Here is a 17834-nt window from a genome sequence, read left to right as displayed (position 1 = left end):
AGCAGGTAGCTTTTTAATTATTAATTGGTTTAAAAGATTGTAGGGAGCAAGCAGGAAAGTGGATTCGAGTCTGAGATAAGATCAGCAATGGTCTCACTGAATGGTGGAGCAAGTTCGAGGGGCTGAATTGCTTAGAATTATTCCTAGTTCTTAGGTCTTCAATATTGCATTTGACCAAATGTAGCATCAAGGAACCGTCACAAAATTGAATCGAAAGGAACTGGGAGAAAATGCTCCATTTATTAGAAGTCACACCTGGCACAAAGGAAGATGGTTGCGATTGTTGGTGGTCAGTGATTTCAGGTCCATGACATCTCTGCAGAAATTCCTCAGAGTAGTGCCATAAGCCCAAACATCTTCAGCTGCTTCATCAATGATTCCCCTTCCATCATAAGGTCAGAAGTGGGATGCTAGCTGATGATTGTATAATGCTCAGCAGCATTTGCAACTCTTCAATGTCCATGTCCAAATGCAACCAGACTTGGATAATGTGCAGGCTTGGCTGACAAATGGCAAGTAACTTTCACAAATAACATGCAATGACCATCGCCAACAAGAAAACCTAACCATTATCCCTCTCTGACACCACCTCCTATCATTCCCTCGATCATGACTCTACCTCTCATCACTAATCATCATCCCCCGGACAATCAACAATCTCATCCCCTCAGGAGATCTCCTATCCGCAGCCTCTAATCGATAGTTCTCCAACCCTGCACTACCCATTTCTATCTCTGAAGAGGGTCCTGATCCAAAACCTCAACTCCCTTGTTTCTCTGATGCTGCCTGACGTGCAATGCCTTTCCAGCTCCACTTTTTATTGACTCCCTTGACATTCACTGAAACTCTCAGATAACATCAGAGATTACCACTGTCCAAAAACAGAACTGAGCTTGCCATATAAATACAATGGCTACAAGAGCAGGTCAGAGGTTAGGAATCCTGCAGCACATAACTTACCTCCTGACTCCCCAAAGCATGTCCAACATCAACAAGGCCTAAGTCAGAAGCATGACAGAATACTCTCTTACTTGCACGTAGGAGTGCAGTTCCAAGAACACTGAACGATCTCTACACTACCCAGGACAAAGCAGTGTCCTTACTTGGTACATGTTCATTCTCTCCACCACTGATGTGCAGTAACAGCAGTGTGCACCATCTACAAGATACACTGCAGGAACTCACCAAGTTCCTCAGAGAACACCTATCAAACCCATGACCTCTCCCATCTAGAAGGGCAAAAGTAGCCGATACATGGTAACACCACCACCACCTGCAATCCCCTCTTTAAGCCACTCATTTCCTGATTTGGAGTTATATCACCATTCCTCATGTCACTGGGTAAAAATTCTGGAATGCCCTCCCTAATGGCATCATGGGTCTACCTACAGCTTGTGGATAACTGAGTTCAAAAAGGCAATTGACCACTACTTTCTCAAGAGCAACTAGGGATGGGCAATAAGCACTCATACAGAATAAAATATGCCCGTCCCTAGCTGGAATGGAAAAAATAACAATTTGGTCTCACTTTCAGTGATGTAAAAGGGCCCCTCTCAGCTGATGAGGTAGATACAATTGAAGATTAATGGTAACAAAAGCATTCACCTACATTGGATGTACAGAAAAATTAGTACCTTCATGGTATGGTACACAGGTTCAAATCTCACAATGGCAGATGGTGAATTGTGAATTAAATGAGTGTGGGACTTAAAAGGTGCTCCCTAATGACAACCATGTAACTACTGCTGATTCTCTAGAAAGACCCCTCTGGTTCATTAATGTCCTTTAAGGAGGAAAATATATCATTCTTACCTGATCTGGCCTATACAGAAATATGGTTGACCCTTAAGTGTCATCTGAAATGGTCTAACAACCTATTCAGGTCAAGGACGACTAGAGATGGACAACAAATGCCAGCCTTGACAGTGACACCCACAAAAAAAAAAGCTGTCTAGCAGCTACAATAGTATCTATCTGGCTGTTTTCTTTAACTTTTTTTTCCAGAGGAGAAGTATGTTAAATTATTGTACAAATGTAAATAATCAAGTTGGGTATATGCCTTGCGAATACCTTAAGAATATAAAGTACAGTAGTACTCTTGTCAGTGTATAAAACAGTACAGCACATCTCCAACAAAATACAAAAGATTTAAAATATTTAATGATAAAAACTTCACTCTCATTGAGACAATGAATTGTTAAATGCCAATATTCTGGTTTGAACATCTAACCTGTTTAAATATATATTGTTTCTTGAAATAAATTGCATGACAGAAAATAAATAAATGCCAGTGGATCCAGAAAAGAGGCAAAGTATTTAGCCAAGTAAGTCACAAGGAGTCAACAGACCTTCAGTTTCTTCCAACTTACCACTGCCCCGTTCCCTGGAACTGACTGATTTTATGTAGCTTTGCGGTTGCCTTGGATCAAGGAAAGAAACATGTGCTTGCGATCCCACAGCATATACAGACCATTCTTGTCCATATGCCAAGCAAACATTTTCTCGACAATGTGGCAACTTGGTAGACAGCAACTTGAATAGAAAACAGATTTAATTTTATTTGAAGTTGAATTTTACAGATTGCTACATTTTCTTTTATGCTGTATCCATCTGTGTTTACAAGGGCTAAACAAGGATATGTCCCTGAAGTAGATTGCTGTTACTCGTTTTGTTACTAGGGGCGAATAAACTGCCAGAGGAAGTGGCAGATACAGGTACAGCTGCAACATTTTAAAGAGATTTCAACAGGTATATGAATAGTAAAGGTTTACAGGGATATGAGCCAAACGCAGGCAAGTAGGGCTAATTTAGTTTGGGAAATTTGGTTGGCACGAATGAGTTGGACCGAACAGTCTGTTTCCATGCTATATTAGAGGTCAAGGGGAAAGAGAAATGGTCTCATCACTTGCCCTCTCCAATATCACTTCAATCTCCATCCACCCATCTGCCCTTTGCTTGTCTGAAATTCATTTATTTACTTGTACCATTTCTGTGTCTATTTATTTGCACCTTTTTCATTAAGTTTCTCTCTCTCAAATACACTTCAGTCCTTTCCTGAGGAAAGACTGTTTACCCAAGCATAAAGGTTTTAATAGTCATTTGGGAGAATCGAGCTCGAGTACTGTCAAAACTAAAGACACTCATCAGGAGAATTCACAAGAATACAAATTCAAGTGAAAAATCATCATTGATATTACATGAGGAGAGTCCTGATTGGTGAGCAAATGAACTGATTGGTGAGCAAATGAACTGATTGGTGGAGGCAGTCCCTTGGAGAACATATTCGTCAAAGCTGAAAGACAGTTGACTGTCAACCTTCATTTAAACTTTAAATAAAGCAGGTTGACACTGATTATCCTGAGAAAGAGATTGAAAGTATGCAGCAAGTCAGCAGAATAGCTGAGTAGACCTACATGCAAGGACAGCAATAGTGGGAGATAGCCCCAACAACCTATTTCGAGCTGTTGCACTTGACTGTGACAGGATGGAAAACTGGGTAAGTTATTGGTGAGCATTTGTTTCTTGCCTCTTTTGATTGGCCAAATGTTTTAAATGAAGAAATATATTACAGCTGAAAATTACAGTTAGAAAATTCACCTCTAAAAAGTTATCAATAGTTACTGAATTAATTGGATTAGATATGGCTGTGCAGGCTATATGTTGCAGCTATAGTACATGGGAACTGGTGGACTCTGATACAATCCATGGTGAGTACATTAGCAGCAAGCGTTGGTTGCTCAAAGAACTTCATCTTGGAGTTGATATGCTGGAGACCAAGTTTGGAAGACTGTGACAATTGGCAATGACTGAGTAGCATTGTAGCTGGACTGCATCTGAGACCCAGGTAACGTCCTGATGATCCAGATTGAAATCTCAACATGAATATACTATATTGAATATAATAAACATCTAAAATTAAAAGACTAATGATGTCCATGTAAACAAACGTCAATTTTTATAAGAATCCATCTGGTTTACACATGTCCTTGAGGCAAGTGAACTGTCATCCTTACCCGATCTGGTATACGTGACTCCAGATCCACAGCAATGGAGCTGACTCTTAACTGTTCTGTCATAGCCTTGCAAGGCATTCAGCTTCACCAACCGTTAGAAAGGAAAGAAAAGGATCGGAAGTGGATGGACCACCTGGCACTGACTAAGATACCAAAAATGACAATGGCAAACACAGCCTTGCTGACCCTGCCAAGTCCTCCTTAGTAACAGCTGGGGACTCATACCAAAATTGGGAGAATTTGTCTCACAGCCAGAGAGTCATACTCATGGAATCATTACTTAGACACAATGCCCCATTGGGAGGACAGACTAAGAATAGGTGGTGACACAGTGATTTGCAGTCACAAGGGAGCTGTCATGCGAGTCCTCAATATTGACCTAGGACCCTATGAAGTCTCATGACTTCAGGTCAAAGGAACGGTAAGGAAACCTCCTGCTGATTTCCACAGACCGTTGACCCTTAGCTGATGAATAATTCTTCCTCCATAGTGAACAGCACTTGAAGGAAGTACTAAGAGTGGCAGTAGTGCAGAATGTACTCTGGGTGAGGACTTCAATGTTAAATATCAAGTGTGGCCCACCAGCACCATGACTGATTGAGCAGGTCGAGACCGAAAGGAGATAGTTACTATACTGGGTCTGCGGCAGGTGATGAGAGAACCACCAAAAGGAAAAACATTCTTTCCTCCTCACCAATCTGCCTGCCACAAATGCATCTGTCCCTGACAATATTGGTAAATGTGACCACTGGATGGTGCTTGTGGAGATGAAGTCCCACCTTCACATTTAGAATAATTTCCACTATGGTTTGTGGCACTATTACTGGACTGACAGGATAAACTTCAAGTAGATCTAGCATCTCAAGACTGTGCATCTGAGGCATTGTGGGTCATCAGCAGCAGCTGAATTGTACTCTAATGGCTCAGCATATCTCTCACTCTACTGTTATCATCAAGCCAGAGGGATTAACTCTGGTTCAATGAAGAGTCTAAGAGGGCAAGCCAGGAGCAGCACAAACCACACCTAAAAATAAGGAATCAACCTAATGAAGGTACATTACAGTGCTAATTGCATACCAACTAGCAGAAACAAGTGATAGACAGAGCTAAGCCATTCCACAACCAACGGATCAGATCTAAGCTCTGCAGTGATGCCACATCTAGTCATAAATGGTGAAGAATAACTAAACAACTCGCAGGAGGAGGCAGCTGCACAAACATCTACAAACTCAACAAGGGTTTCCGGCACCTCAATGCAAAAGATCAGGCAAAAGAAGTTGCAACAATCTTCAGTCAGAAGTGGATAGTCCACCCAGAGGTCCCGAGCATTACAGATGCCAGTCTTTGACCGATTTAATTCTAAATAATGTCAAGAAATGGTTGAAGACATAGACACCGCAGAAGATATGGGCCCTGAAAATAATTCAGCAATAGCACTGAACTCTTTTGCTCCAGAAGGTGCGACGTCCCTAGCCAAGCTGTCCCAGTACAGCTAAAACACTGATATCTACATAACAATGTGGAAACTTGCTCAGGTAAGGCTACTACCTAAAAAAAAAAGACAAAACCAACCTCAAACAATTACCATCCCAACAGGCTACTTTTGATCATCAGTAAAGTGATGGAAGGTGTCAGTGATGGTGCTACCTTGTTTCATTATAACCTGCTCACTGACTCTCAGTTTGGTTTTGTCACGGCCCCTCAGCCACTTGCCTCATCAAAGTCTGGGTTCAAACATGGACAAATAATTGAATTCCAGAGGTGAGGTGAGAATGACTGTCCTTGACATCAAGGTTGCAGTTGTCAGAGTGTGAAATTAAGGAACCCTCGAAAAACTAGAGCCATTCGGAATTTGGGGCAAATTCTCTGCTGGTTGGAGTCATATCTAGCACAAAGAATGATGTTGCAAGTCAGTTACTTCAGCTCCTGGATATCTCTGCAGCAGGTCCTCAGTACAGTGTTCTCAGCCTAACCATATAGGCACAGAATCGTACAATATGGAAAAAGACCCTTGGGTCCAACTTGTCCATGCCAACCAGATATCCTCAATTTTGCTGGTTCCATTTGCCAACGTTTGGCCCAAATACCTCTAAACCGTTCCTATTCATGAAGCCATCCAGATGCCTTTTAAAATGTTGTAGTTGTATCAGCTTCCACCACTTCCTCTGGCAGTTCATTCCATACAAGCACCACCCTCTGCATGAAAACATTGCCTCTTAGGTCCCTTTTGAATCTTTCCCCTCTCATCCTAAACCTATACACTCTAATTTTGGACTCCTCCACCCTGGGAAAAAGACCTTGGCTATTCACCCTATCAGTGATCCTCACAATTTTATATACCTCTGAAAGGTCACCTCTTAGCTTCTGACACTCCAGGGAAAATAGATCCAGCCTATTCAGCTTCTCCCTATAGTTCAAACCCTCCAACCTTGGCAACATCTTTGTAAATCTTTTCTGCACTCTTTCAAGTTTCACAACATCTTTGCTATAGCGAAGAGACCAGAACTGAATGCATTATTCCGAAAGTGGTCGAACCAGTGCCCTGCTTAGCTGCGACATGGTATTCCTGTTGCTATACCTAATGCACTGACCAATAAAGGCTAGCGTAACAAACCTCTCACTACGCTCCAGTTTCATCCATACCTTACTGTCATTGTAAGGTCAGAAGTGGGGAGGTTCTATGATGGCAAATAATGTTCAGCACCATTCACAGCTCCTCAGACAGTGACGCAGCCCACATTCAAATACAAAAAGACCTGACGATAAAGGCTTGGACTGCCATGTGCCAAGTAACATTTGCACTACATAAGTTTCAGACAATGACCATCTCCAACAGGAAAGAATCTAACCATCATCCCTTGATGTTCAATGGCATTACCATCACTGAATCCCTTACTGTCAAACTCCTTAAGTGGCCATCGACCAGAAACTGAACTTGAAAAACCATATAAAAGACTGTGACTGTAGGAACAGGTCAGATGTTAGAAATGCTGCAGTGTGTAAATCTGACTCCCCAAAGCATATTCAGCATCCACAAGGCACAAATTAGCAATGTGATGAAACACTCCCTCAAATGCTTAGACAGCGCAGTTCAACAATACTCAAGAAACATGACACTGAACTGGACAAATCAGTCCACTTGATTGGCCACATATCCATAAAGTTCCTCTATTACTGATGCTTAGTAGCAGCAGCAATGTGTACCATCTTTCAGATGCACTGCAAAGGATCCCCAAGGCTCCTTAGCAACATCCAATTCATAATCACAACCATCTAGGAGGGAAAGGGCAACAGGCACATGGGATCACCACCACCTGCAAATTTATTGCCATTCTTTCAGTGTTGCTTGCTCAAAATCCTACTAATTCCTCCCTAATGGCACTGTGGATCTATCTATAGCAAGTGGACTATAGCGGTAGAAGGAGGCAGCTCACTTTTCTCAAGTGTAACTAAGGATGGACCATAAATGTTGGCCTAAAAAAGCAATACCCATAAATCATAAGTGAATCTGAAAAGGTCAGGTGGCGGACAGTTACCTGGACACGATGTTTACTTACATTAATTGCATTAAATTTGGTCTGTGGTGAGCGGCAAGAACTGTGACTCTTGCACAAGATAGTTACTGGAACACAAAATTTAGCTTCGGAGTAGTCTCAGCAAGTGCCTGTGTTCAAAAGTACAAGTTTTTAGCTCCCCTTGTGGACAAGGGCACAGACTGTAGGGAGGAGGAGTGAATGTGGTCCAGAATGCCATGCAAGAAAGGGTTCAGGAGAGAAATGAAGGAGAAATAGGAGTGTGTTAGGGGATGAGGTACTGTTCTCTGCAGCCAAGAGAGAGTCCCAAAAGGTTCTTGCTGGGTAACTACCTTGCTTATTATGAACAGCTAACACATGCTGCTTGATATGATCAGTCAGTCTTAGGGATGTGTGACCTACATCAGCACTGGTACTATAATTATTCATTTGTATTTTAGGCAGAACCTCTTTTTGGCTCAACAGCATCATTCTGTTTGTGGCAAACAACATGTGTGTTGTTGCTACTTAGCAGCATGATCTTCTGAGATAACGTACCCTTCCAGGGTAATGAGGCAGATTGGCATTTTGCCTTAGTGCCTTTGATGAACTTGCATGATATGCAGCAAGAAAGGATCTAGCTAAGATAACCATTATCCTGCAGGAAGTCTTAAAACTTTTATATTTGTGAATCATTTATATTTCAAAATCAACAAAGCCAACAAAGCAGTATGCCATTCCTCTTCTCTCATAAATGCAACTGTTCAAAATTAAATACATTTTTCAACATACATACATTTCACCTGCACACAATTTTTGAAATTAGCCCAAGGCTTTATTCAAAATAATTTGAAAAGCAACTGAACAGATTTTGTCAGGCTGAGAATAACTGGCATTTGGGTAAATGCCAAAGAAAGTTTTTGAACTGTACATATATTCAGACTATAGAATCAGTCTTCAGCAAACAAAACTACAGACAACCACAGAAGCTGAACGCATGAAGCAAATATTTAACAAGGTATTCAAAATCACAAAGCAAAATATAGTGCAATGAATGAATTTAATTATGTTGTGATTTAACTACTCTGAAAATATTTGTTTGGACAGAAACTTCATGGAATCATAGGATCCCTATAGTGCAGATAGTGGCCATTTGGCCCAAAGTACGCAGCATCCAGCCCTTGATGAGAAAATTATGTTGGTTACATAGGGTGATTTCCTTCCCTAAAACTTTTCAGAGCAATGGAGTAAATCTGTGGTGTAACACCGATAATAAATGGGAAACTTCTTAAAAGCAACCAGTAAAATTTTTACCAACATGTGGACAAAAAGAATCCTTTTCACTCTTCAGTTAATAATTTAACCAAAGGAAATGGACATCATTTATTTAATTTATTATCTAGCAACAAAATAATTGTTTCAAGATTAGTCAAACAAATTAATTTGTGACCAGTAAGTTATCTCTTCGAAAATATAATTTTTATATGTTATTTTACAGGAAATTTAATAAACAAAGGAAACGTACCTTTGTTAAATTGCCTTCTGCTTTCCATAAATGAAAGTAACCATCGAGAGATACTGCTCCAAGTTCCTGTTAAACAGTTAACAGAAATGTTGAGTACAAATCAAAGTTCATGTTTAATTATTTGATGTCAGATGTGCAAATTAGAGTTCATATCAATCACAATAATCCCAATTTCTTTATATTGTATGAGTTGTTGAAATTCTTGGCAGTTTAACCAAGCTTCAGTCAAAGCATTACAGAGAAACCTTGATTATCCAAATACCAATTATCCAAAAATCAGATTATCCAAAGAAAATCTCGAGGTCCCAACAGAAACATTACATCAAAGACGTGTGCCCAACACTGATCGCATCTTTTGTTTACAGTGATTACAAGTGCTGCTGAGAACAATGCAGGCACTCTCTCTAAATAACTGACCTCCCACCCTCCCTCTCTCTCTCGCTTCCCACACTTTCCCTGGAGTTCGACACAGGCATGCACCCTAAACCCCCCTTCCCAGATAATCTCTCTAACATTGCCCTGTACAGGGCAAAGGTGGAACCTGTCAAAAAGTTGCAAAAAGTTGTGTGCGCGCGCTATTTGGAATAGCACCCTAAAGGCAATAGTCTTATTGTTGATGTCCAGTCCGGCTGTCTGGGACAGCAGGTGGACGTGCGCGCGGGGGGAGGAGACAGGGTTTGCAGCCAATGGACAGGAGGCAGTGTTGGGTAGGGTTGGGGGGCAGGCGGGTGGTGTTGGACGGGATTGAGGGCAGGGTTGGACGGGGTGGTGGAGGGGCAACGTTGGAAGAGGGCTCGCGTGCACGCTGTGAGGATGCCTTATCTCCTGAACAGAGGAGAAAACACACAGAGTCCAAGAAGAAAGACATTGAATCAATTAACCAAATAATCAATTATCAGAACGAAATAGTACCCGCCTGTCTCATTTGGATAATTGAGGTTCCCCTGTATTGATAAAGTAAATTTAGTCTTTACAAAAATGTAAGATTTAATTTGCAATTGGTAAAAATATTTTCTTTCAATGAAAGGTTGTAAAGCTCATATATTGTATTCAGAACATCAAACCTGAGCTAAGGTCTTGTAGAACCCTCTGGAACCAATATTTTGTTTCAAAGGGACACTCACATGGAACGCAGTTTTTTAGTTTCCAAAGGGCCATGTGATATTTGCAACTTCAACACATTATCTCAAATTGCCTTAGAAAGACAATGCAAACTATTTCTGATTAAGAAGTGTCAACACTAATGTGTTATATATATCCAGAATTGGCTTGAATCATCTTCTCAGAGGTACAGCTGGTCTTTCTTTCCTTCACAGCCTCGTCTGGTGGTTGGGTGGCATTCCTCTGTCCAGTTTCCACCAAGGAGAGGACGTTTTAGTGATCTTTTTGTGTGCGCACTTCAGGTGGTGTGGGATTTGTAGAGCTTTGGGCATTTTGGACCGATGCTTGTGTTTTTTTTTTCTGTGCTGTGCTGGTTAATTGGGAGTCTGCGGATGTGATTTAGTCTTGTCCGACTCTGGCGTGGATCTCTTGGGGCCACCTTCTCCACCTTTTTCACTCGTCATTTTTCATTTCATGAATCATCACAGGGTGAACTAAGGGGGTCTCAAATGTGCGCGCTTCTACCTTGTGTTAAAAATGAGAAGAATTCTGACCAGAGGCTCTTCAAAAAAAAAGAAACACTGAAATGAAGGTTGTACTAACACTTGGGTCAAGGGGGGGATGTTTCAATGTAAATTGCGCCATGCTGAGAGTGTTTGATATTTAAATATTTTGGTTTGTTAAAATACTGGTTCAGAAAATCCTTTTAGGTCACTGTTTGGCCTTATGTGAATCAGGATCTCAATTCAATGTGTTTTGTGGGCTATATGTATAGGGCAGATTTTGTTTTTACATTGAAATTATACAACTTTGCCCTTTCTAAAATTATCAAACGTGTAACCTCAAAACAAGTTGAGTGCCTTGAGCACCTCACTTGTGTGAATTTCTACAATGCCTATTTTAATAAAACAATTGGATCAGTGGCCATGATGAAGTATTGTATTATAATATGTTTGCTGCTGCTGTGTTTTTAACGCAGAGTGTTCTCAAAGAGTACATTTTAATTTTGATGTTTTGTTAAGATTTTTAAAGAATATTAGAACTTGAGGCTGAGTTGTTTCAGTTCTGTTCATTATTTTTAAGACTTCATTGGCCCTGTTCATACTGCAAATTCAAAGAATGTCGATCGCTACCAAAGTTGCCACAGTAATTCCAACTGTTTTATTTGGGAAGTTTCACTTGGAGAACATATTTTAATATATTTTGCATTTGAGTCCCATGAATATTTGAGATTTAAATCTGAACTGAAACTGCCTCTTCAATTGCTAGGGCACAGGAAACATTTTGTTACTTCCTTGCTGTTTCAGATTTTTGAAATACTTTTCCTGATAGCTTTCACATTAGCCAAGTATTAATTTGTTAAAGGAAAATACCTTTTGAACAACCTGAATTGGAAGCGGGGTTTAAGAGACACATCGGATGGGGGTGAGGCAAGGAGGAAGGTAGCTAGCAAGCAATGCAAACGGTGGATGAAGGTAGGTTAGAGTATAGGGTGGAGCAGATAGGTGGGAAGGAAAGTGGACAGTTAGGATAGTTCAAGAGGGCGATGCTGAGTTGGAAGGTTGGATCTGAGATAAGGTCTGAGGCGGGGGGGAGAGGAGATGAAGAAACTGATGAAGTTAACATTGATTCCGTGTGGTTGGAGGGTCCCAAGGTGGAAGATGAGGTATTCTTCCTTCAGTCGTCAGGTGGCTATGATTTGATGGTGCAGGAGGCCCAGGACTTACACGTCCTTGGCGGAGTGGTACGGAGAGTTGAAGTGATTGGCCACAGGACATTGGCGATGTTTAGAATTTGAATTACAATTACAATTCCTACAGTATGGAAACAGGCCCTTCGGTCCAACAATGCACACCAACCCACCAAAGAGTATCCCACCCAGACCCTTACCCTTCACTATTACATAGAACATAGAACAATACACAGCAGAACAGGCCCTTTAGCCCTTGATGTTGTGCCAACCCGTGAACTATTCTCAGCTCGCCCCTTACACTATCCCAAAATCATCCATGTGCTTATCTAAGGATTATTTAAATCTCCCTAATATGGCCGAGTTGACTACATTAGCAGGTAGGGCATTCCACGCCCTTACCACTCTCTGCATAAAGAACCTGCCTCTGACATCTGTCTTAAATCTATCACCCCTCACTTTGTAGTTATGCCCCCTCGTACAAGCTGACATCATCCTCGGCAAAAGACTTTCACTGTCTACCCTATCTAATCCTCTGATTATCTTGTAGTCGCTATCAAATCCCCTTTTAGCTTTCTTCTTTCCAATGAGAACAGACACAAGCCTCTCAGCCTTTCCTCATAAGACCTTCCCTCCAGACCAGGCAACATCCTGGTAAATCTCCTCTGCACTTTTTCCAATGCTTCCACATCCTTCCCGAAATATGGGGACCAGAACTGTACACAATATTCCAAATGTGGCCGCACCAGCGTTTTGTATAGTTGCAGCATGATATTACAGCTCCGGAACTCAATCCCTCTACGAATGAAACCTAACACGTTGTATGCCTTCTTAACAGCACTATCCACTTGGGTGGCAACTTTCAGGGATGTACATGGACTCCAAAATCCCTCTGCACATCCACACTACCAAGAATCTTTCCATTGACCCAGTACTCTGCCTTCCTGTTATTCTTCCCAAAGTGCATCACCTCACATTTAGCTGCATTGAACTCCATTTGCCACCTCTCAGCCCAATTCTGCAGTTTATTCAAGTCCCCCTCCAACCTGTAACATTTTTCCAAAAAACATTTTTCCTGACTAATGCACCTAACCTACGCATCCGTGAACATTATGGCAATTTAGCTTGGCCAATTCACCTAACCTGCACAGCTTTGGATTGTGGGAAGAAACCAGAGCACTTGGAGAAAACCCACGCAGACATAGAGAATGTGCAAACTCCACACAGACAGTCGCATGAGGCCAGAATCAAACCCGGATCCCTGGCACTGTGAAGGAGCAGTGCTAACCACCGAGCCACCATGCGGCCCCATTTAGTGCATGTCCCAGAGATGTCCTCTGAAATGTTCCACAATGTGGTGTCCTGTCTCCCCGATGTAGAGGTGACCTCATTAAGAGTAATGGACACACTAGATGAGGTGCTTGGATATGCAGGAAAATCTCTGGGGCCTTGGATGGAGGAGAGGGAGTGGTGTGGGTGCAGGTTTTACAACACTTGCAAGCATCAGGAGTTGAGGGTGGGTTGGCAGGGCGAGTGGACCTAACGAGGGAGTCGTGGAGGGAATGGTCTCTGCGGAATGCTGAAAGGGGTGGGGAGGGAAATATCTCTTTGGTGGTGGAGTCTGACTGGAGGTGGCAGAAATGCTGGAGGATTATGTGTTGTATCCGGACGTTGGTAGGGTGGGTGTGGGGGTGGAGGAGAAGCTGTCTTTGTTGTGGTTGGAAGAATAGCATTCAAGGGCAGAGATGCGAGAAGTGGAAGCAATGCACTGGAGGGCATTGTTGACCATGTGGGAGGGGAAATTGGCATTCTTGAAGTAGGAGACCATCTGGGATGTTCTGGGAGTGGAATTGGTCCTCCTGGGAACAGATGCGGTGGAGGCGGAGGAATTGGGAGTAAGAGATAGCATTTTTATGGGGACTGGAGGTGGGTAGTGGTGGTGGTGGGGGGGTGGAGAAGAGGTGTAGTCCAGGTAGCTGTGGGAGTCGGTGCGTTTGATGATGATGTGTGTGTTGAGTCAGTTGCCAGAAATGGGAGATGGAGGGGTCAAGGGGAGGGAGGTGTCGAAGATGGTCCAAGTGAACAGGTGGAAGATGTTCGTTAAGTTGTTGAACTGTTCAATGACGCCAATACAATCATCAATGTAGTGGAGGAAAAGGTGGGAAATGGTGCTGGTGCAACTGCGGAAGATGGATTGTTCCAACTCAGGTTGGAGGCTGTTGATGGGAAACCCCCTGAGGTAATGAGGTTGTGGATGGTCTGAGAGATAACAAGTTTGGTGATGGGAGGTGAGATAGTGATCAAGGGGGCAGGAGGAGGTGGTGTCTGCAAGGTGTCGCTTAGCTTCAGTGGTGTACAGGTCGGTGCAGCAAACTCCCTTGCACACTGGTTTGATGGTGAGGTTGAGGTTGAAGCAGAAGGGGTGTAGGGCTGCTCATTACGAGGGTGAGAGGTTAGAATGGGTGAGGGGGTGAATAGGTTAAGGCAGTCGATGTCATGTTGACAGTTGGAGATGAAGAGATCAGGGGCGGGTAATAGACCAGCACGGGTGTCCAAGTGGATGGAGTATGGTGGAGGAGTGAGAAGGGGGTTCTTGGAGGGTGATTGGAAGTCCCTGCGGAAAAATAAGCACAGACACGGCAGAAGAAAAATTCGATGTCTCGCCACGTGTTGAATTCATTGGTCTGGGAGAGTAGTGGGAGTAGTGGTGAGGCCTATACTGATGACTGATCATTCATCCTCAGTGAGGGGAGGTTGAAGGTTGCGGGGATTTTGGGTGGGGTGGGGGGAATGTTAAACAAATATAGCAGGGCTGCGTGCTAGGACCTGGTGTAAGGTTGGAGTTAGCAGTGGTGGCAGACACTATCTCTGCAGTGGGTGTGGTCAAAGTGTCATGGGTAACATCTGCAAAGGAAGTGACGAACACAGGCAGGGGTTGGGGTCGGAAGCGGCGCATTTAGTGGCATTAGTGGTGGGCGGGGGGGGGGGGGAATGAAGTGACGTTCCGTGTGACATTTGTGATGTCTTCGGCAGTGGCTGAGTTTTCGTTGATGGTGTCCCAGTGCATGACATCAGTGGGGGCTGAAGTGGCTGTGGCAGTGACAACCACAGTTATGGAAGTGATGTGACAGATAGCTTTCGCAGTTGGTTTCGGTGGCGATGGTTCTGGCAGTGATTACGGAGGCAGTTGCATTGGTGGCGATAACAGAGGCAGTGGTCGTGGAAGCGATCGCAGAAACAGTATAGTTGGCAGTGGCTGTGGTCTGTGGGGCGGCGGAGGCGCAAGGGATGTCATCGTTTGTCATGGTGATGGTGGCTGTAGTGACACCTCTCTTCCCCACCCCCAACATTCCTGAAGAAGAGCTTATGGTCGAAACGTCGACTTTCCTGCTCCTCAGATGCTGCCTGATCCGGTTGTACTTTTTCAACACACATTTTGACTCTGATCTCCAGCAACTGCAGTCCTCACTTTCTCCTAGAGGAAGTATTGAAGGCTGGTCCAATTACAACATTTAAAAAGGTATCTGAATGGGTATATGAATAAGGGTTAGAGGGATATGGGCCAAATGCTGGAGCTGGATTAATTTAGGAAACCTAGTCAGCCTCGACAAGTTGAACCGAAGGGTCTGTTTCCATGCGCTAACTACAAGTCTGAGCTTGAGCTATTTGAACGTGTGTAATTGGCCGAGTTGCACCAGCAAGTCACCAGTGAGGGGAACAGATGACTTGAAGGTCTTCTATCTCTAGGTGTAATCCTCATTGGGAAGTTTTCCGATACTGACTAGGTTTGGCAGTTTTATGTGCCGTTTTGGACATCTGATCATATTTATATGCTTTCTGCACTGTGCTGAAATGCTTTCACGAACTGGTGTTCTGAAATTCAGCAGGATTGTGTTCTTATGGAGTATGGTCAACTCCAGCCTCAGCATCGACATGACAAGGGGTCCTCCCAGCCTGGCACAGTAGCTCCCTGGCACGGCATGGTTTGGCTTCCTCTCAGCCTGGCATGGCAGTTTTCCAGCAGTACGTGGTAGACTCTCAGCCTGGTATGGCCTCAGTGTGATGTGGGTTGAAAGACTGTTGTTTTGAACTTTCACTTCTACAATGCTGGACTTTTATTTCTCCATTTTCTAAGATTTTGTAACTGAAAAAGCTGTGCCTGGGTACTTTTGTACTTAAGACAGCACTGTAAACTGCAACTTATAAACATTTCACTGTATTTATTTAAGTACATGTGACAATAAAGCTAATTCTACAAAACAGAAATGACCGCAAAGGGACAACCTTTGGAATGTGAACTACTCTCAGATGAATGGAACATGCACAGGAGTAAAATCAATTCCAAGCCAAACAATGGTAATGGTCACAGCTGTTCAAACAGTAGATAGATCTCTGGAAGGGAAGATGTTGAAGATGCTCATTTCAATTTCAAAGCAGAGGGCCTTTCAATCAATTGAAGATGATAGGTTTTCTCAAAACCACACCAGACAAAAGCAGTGTGCAGGAAGAAATTCAAGTTTTGCCTCCCCAATTTATATGGGGATTCTGACCTCAGCAGGATCAGGGGTGAATTTTACACTGTAGATATTCTCAACCCACAAAAAACTGGAGGAACATGATGGTGCAAGATTGAGAATTTTAAGATAATCAACTTTCCTCACAAAAAACCTAAGTGTGGCTATATGCATACTGAAATATACCTTCCTATCCAGATGAAACTTTGCCACTTGATGTTTATTGGACAAATAATTTCAAAGTACTGGACAGGTAAAATAGGGAAATACAGTGAAGTCACTTCAGCCATAAGCAATTTGTGTGGGGCTATAATAGGGTAGATGTTAAATATTCCTTGATATGGGATGCTAAGGGAGGATAATAAGGGAATAATGGAGGGTGGTGGCAATATTGGTTAAGCAATACATTATAGAAAAGAGAATGTCCTGAAGGATTGAAGGACTGGATCAATTTGACTAGAGCTAAGAAACAAATTGCATGGTGACTAAACTGATAAAAAGGATTTCGGAAATAATCTGCAAGGAAATTACAGAAAGGTGAAAACACAAGTCTCAACAGCATTTGCTTTTTTGTGTCAAGAACATATTCTTGAATAGATTAAGTTGCGCAAAAGATACAAGAGAAAAACAAATTTGCCAAGTTTCCCAAAACACATTCTTGTGGATATAAATTAACATCTTGAAACTTACTTTGCTACTGTTGTTAAAAGCCAAAGCTCTCACTTTGCAATTGTATGGACTTGTATATTCCTTGGGAATATCCTTCAATGCCTTGTGCGTTATGTGCGTGTAACTGGGTACTTGGGTGGGATCCAAACTTATATCAGTCTGGTTTAGCACTTCTTCTGTCACTTCCCATAATCCCATTGAACCATCTCTTGAACCTGCCGGATTAAAAATACAGACATGTGATTTTTACATTTAGGCCATTTGTCCACACAGCGTCTGGTAAACAAATTATACTGCATGCTTGAAATCAAAAACTTTTCATGCAAATTTAAAAGAACAGAGCAGGAGTCTTTGGAATCTTTAGAGTTATTATACAGCCCTACAGACATTTAATGCTCCACCTAAATTCCAGAGTCCAGGACCAGCTGAGTGGATGGGATATGGAAGGAGATGAGGCATCAGGGTTTTGAAGCAAATGTGAGTCTTAATGGAGAGGTTAGAGCAGGAGGAAGCATCTGCAGGCAACCACCTGGATATCCAGTACAGTGCTGGATATGAAAAGGGTGGGCCTTGAGCAATATGGAATCTGCTAAAAGAGAAATAAAAATGTAGACAGGGAAATGGAACAGGAAATCAGTTTCTTTTAAAAAGAACTTTTGTTTAGGTTCGTGATAATGAAAGAGAATACTTAAGATAGATGCTCACACAAGTTTTCTCAGGGAAAAGAGCAGAAGGGTGGAATGGTAGCGTCTGAGGGGGGGGAGGGGTGTGGAGTATAAGAATGTATGAGTAGTTTGATCACTTTTGACA

At 42.6% G+C, this 17834-nt stretch overlaps 1 protein-coding gene across 1 annotated transcript in view; it reads right to left on the bottom strand.

Annotated features, from left to right (window-relative positions):
* Positions 1-17834, bottom strand: part of dcaf12 (DDB1 and CUL4 associated factor 12) — an 88310-nt gene that overhangs the window by 34651 nt on the left and 35825 nt on the right. The window contains exons 5-7 of the mRNA XM_072572779.1: positions 17046-17239; positions 9051-9116; positions 2370-2532 (exon numbers count right to left, since the gene is read on the bottom strand). Coding sequence (XP_072428880.1) covers positions 2370-2532; positions 9051-9116; positions 17046-17239 — 423 coding nt within the window. The remainder of the gene's footprint in view (positions 1-2369; positions 2533-9050; positions 9117-17045; positions 17240-17834) is intronic.

The sequence above is a fragment of the Chiloscyllium punctatum genome, chromosome 1 (assembly GCF_047496795.1).
Source record: "Chiloscyllium punctatum isolate Juve2018m chromosome 1, sChiPun1.3, whole genome shotgun sequence".
NCBI classification, from domain to species: Eukaryota; Metazoa; Chordata; class Chondrichthyes; order Orectolobiformes; family Hemiscylliidae; genus Chiloscyllium; species Chiloscyllium punctatum.
Note: the sequence above shows the minus strand (reverse complement) of the source record. Positions and strands in the feature narration are given on the sequence as shown.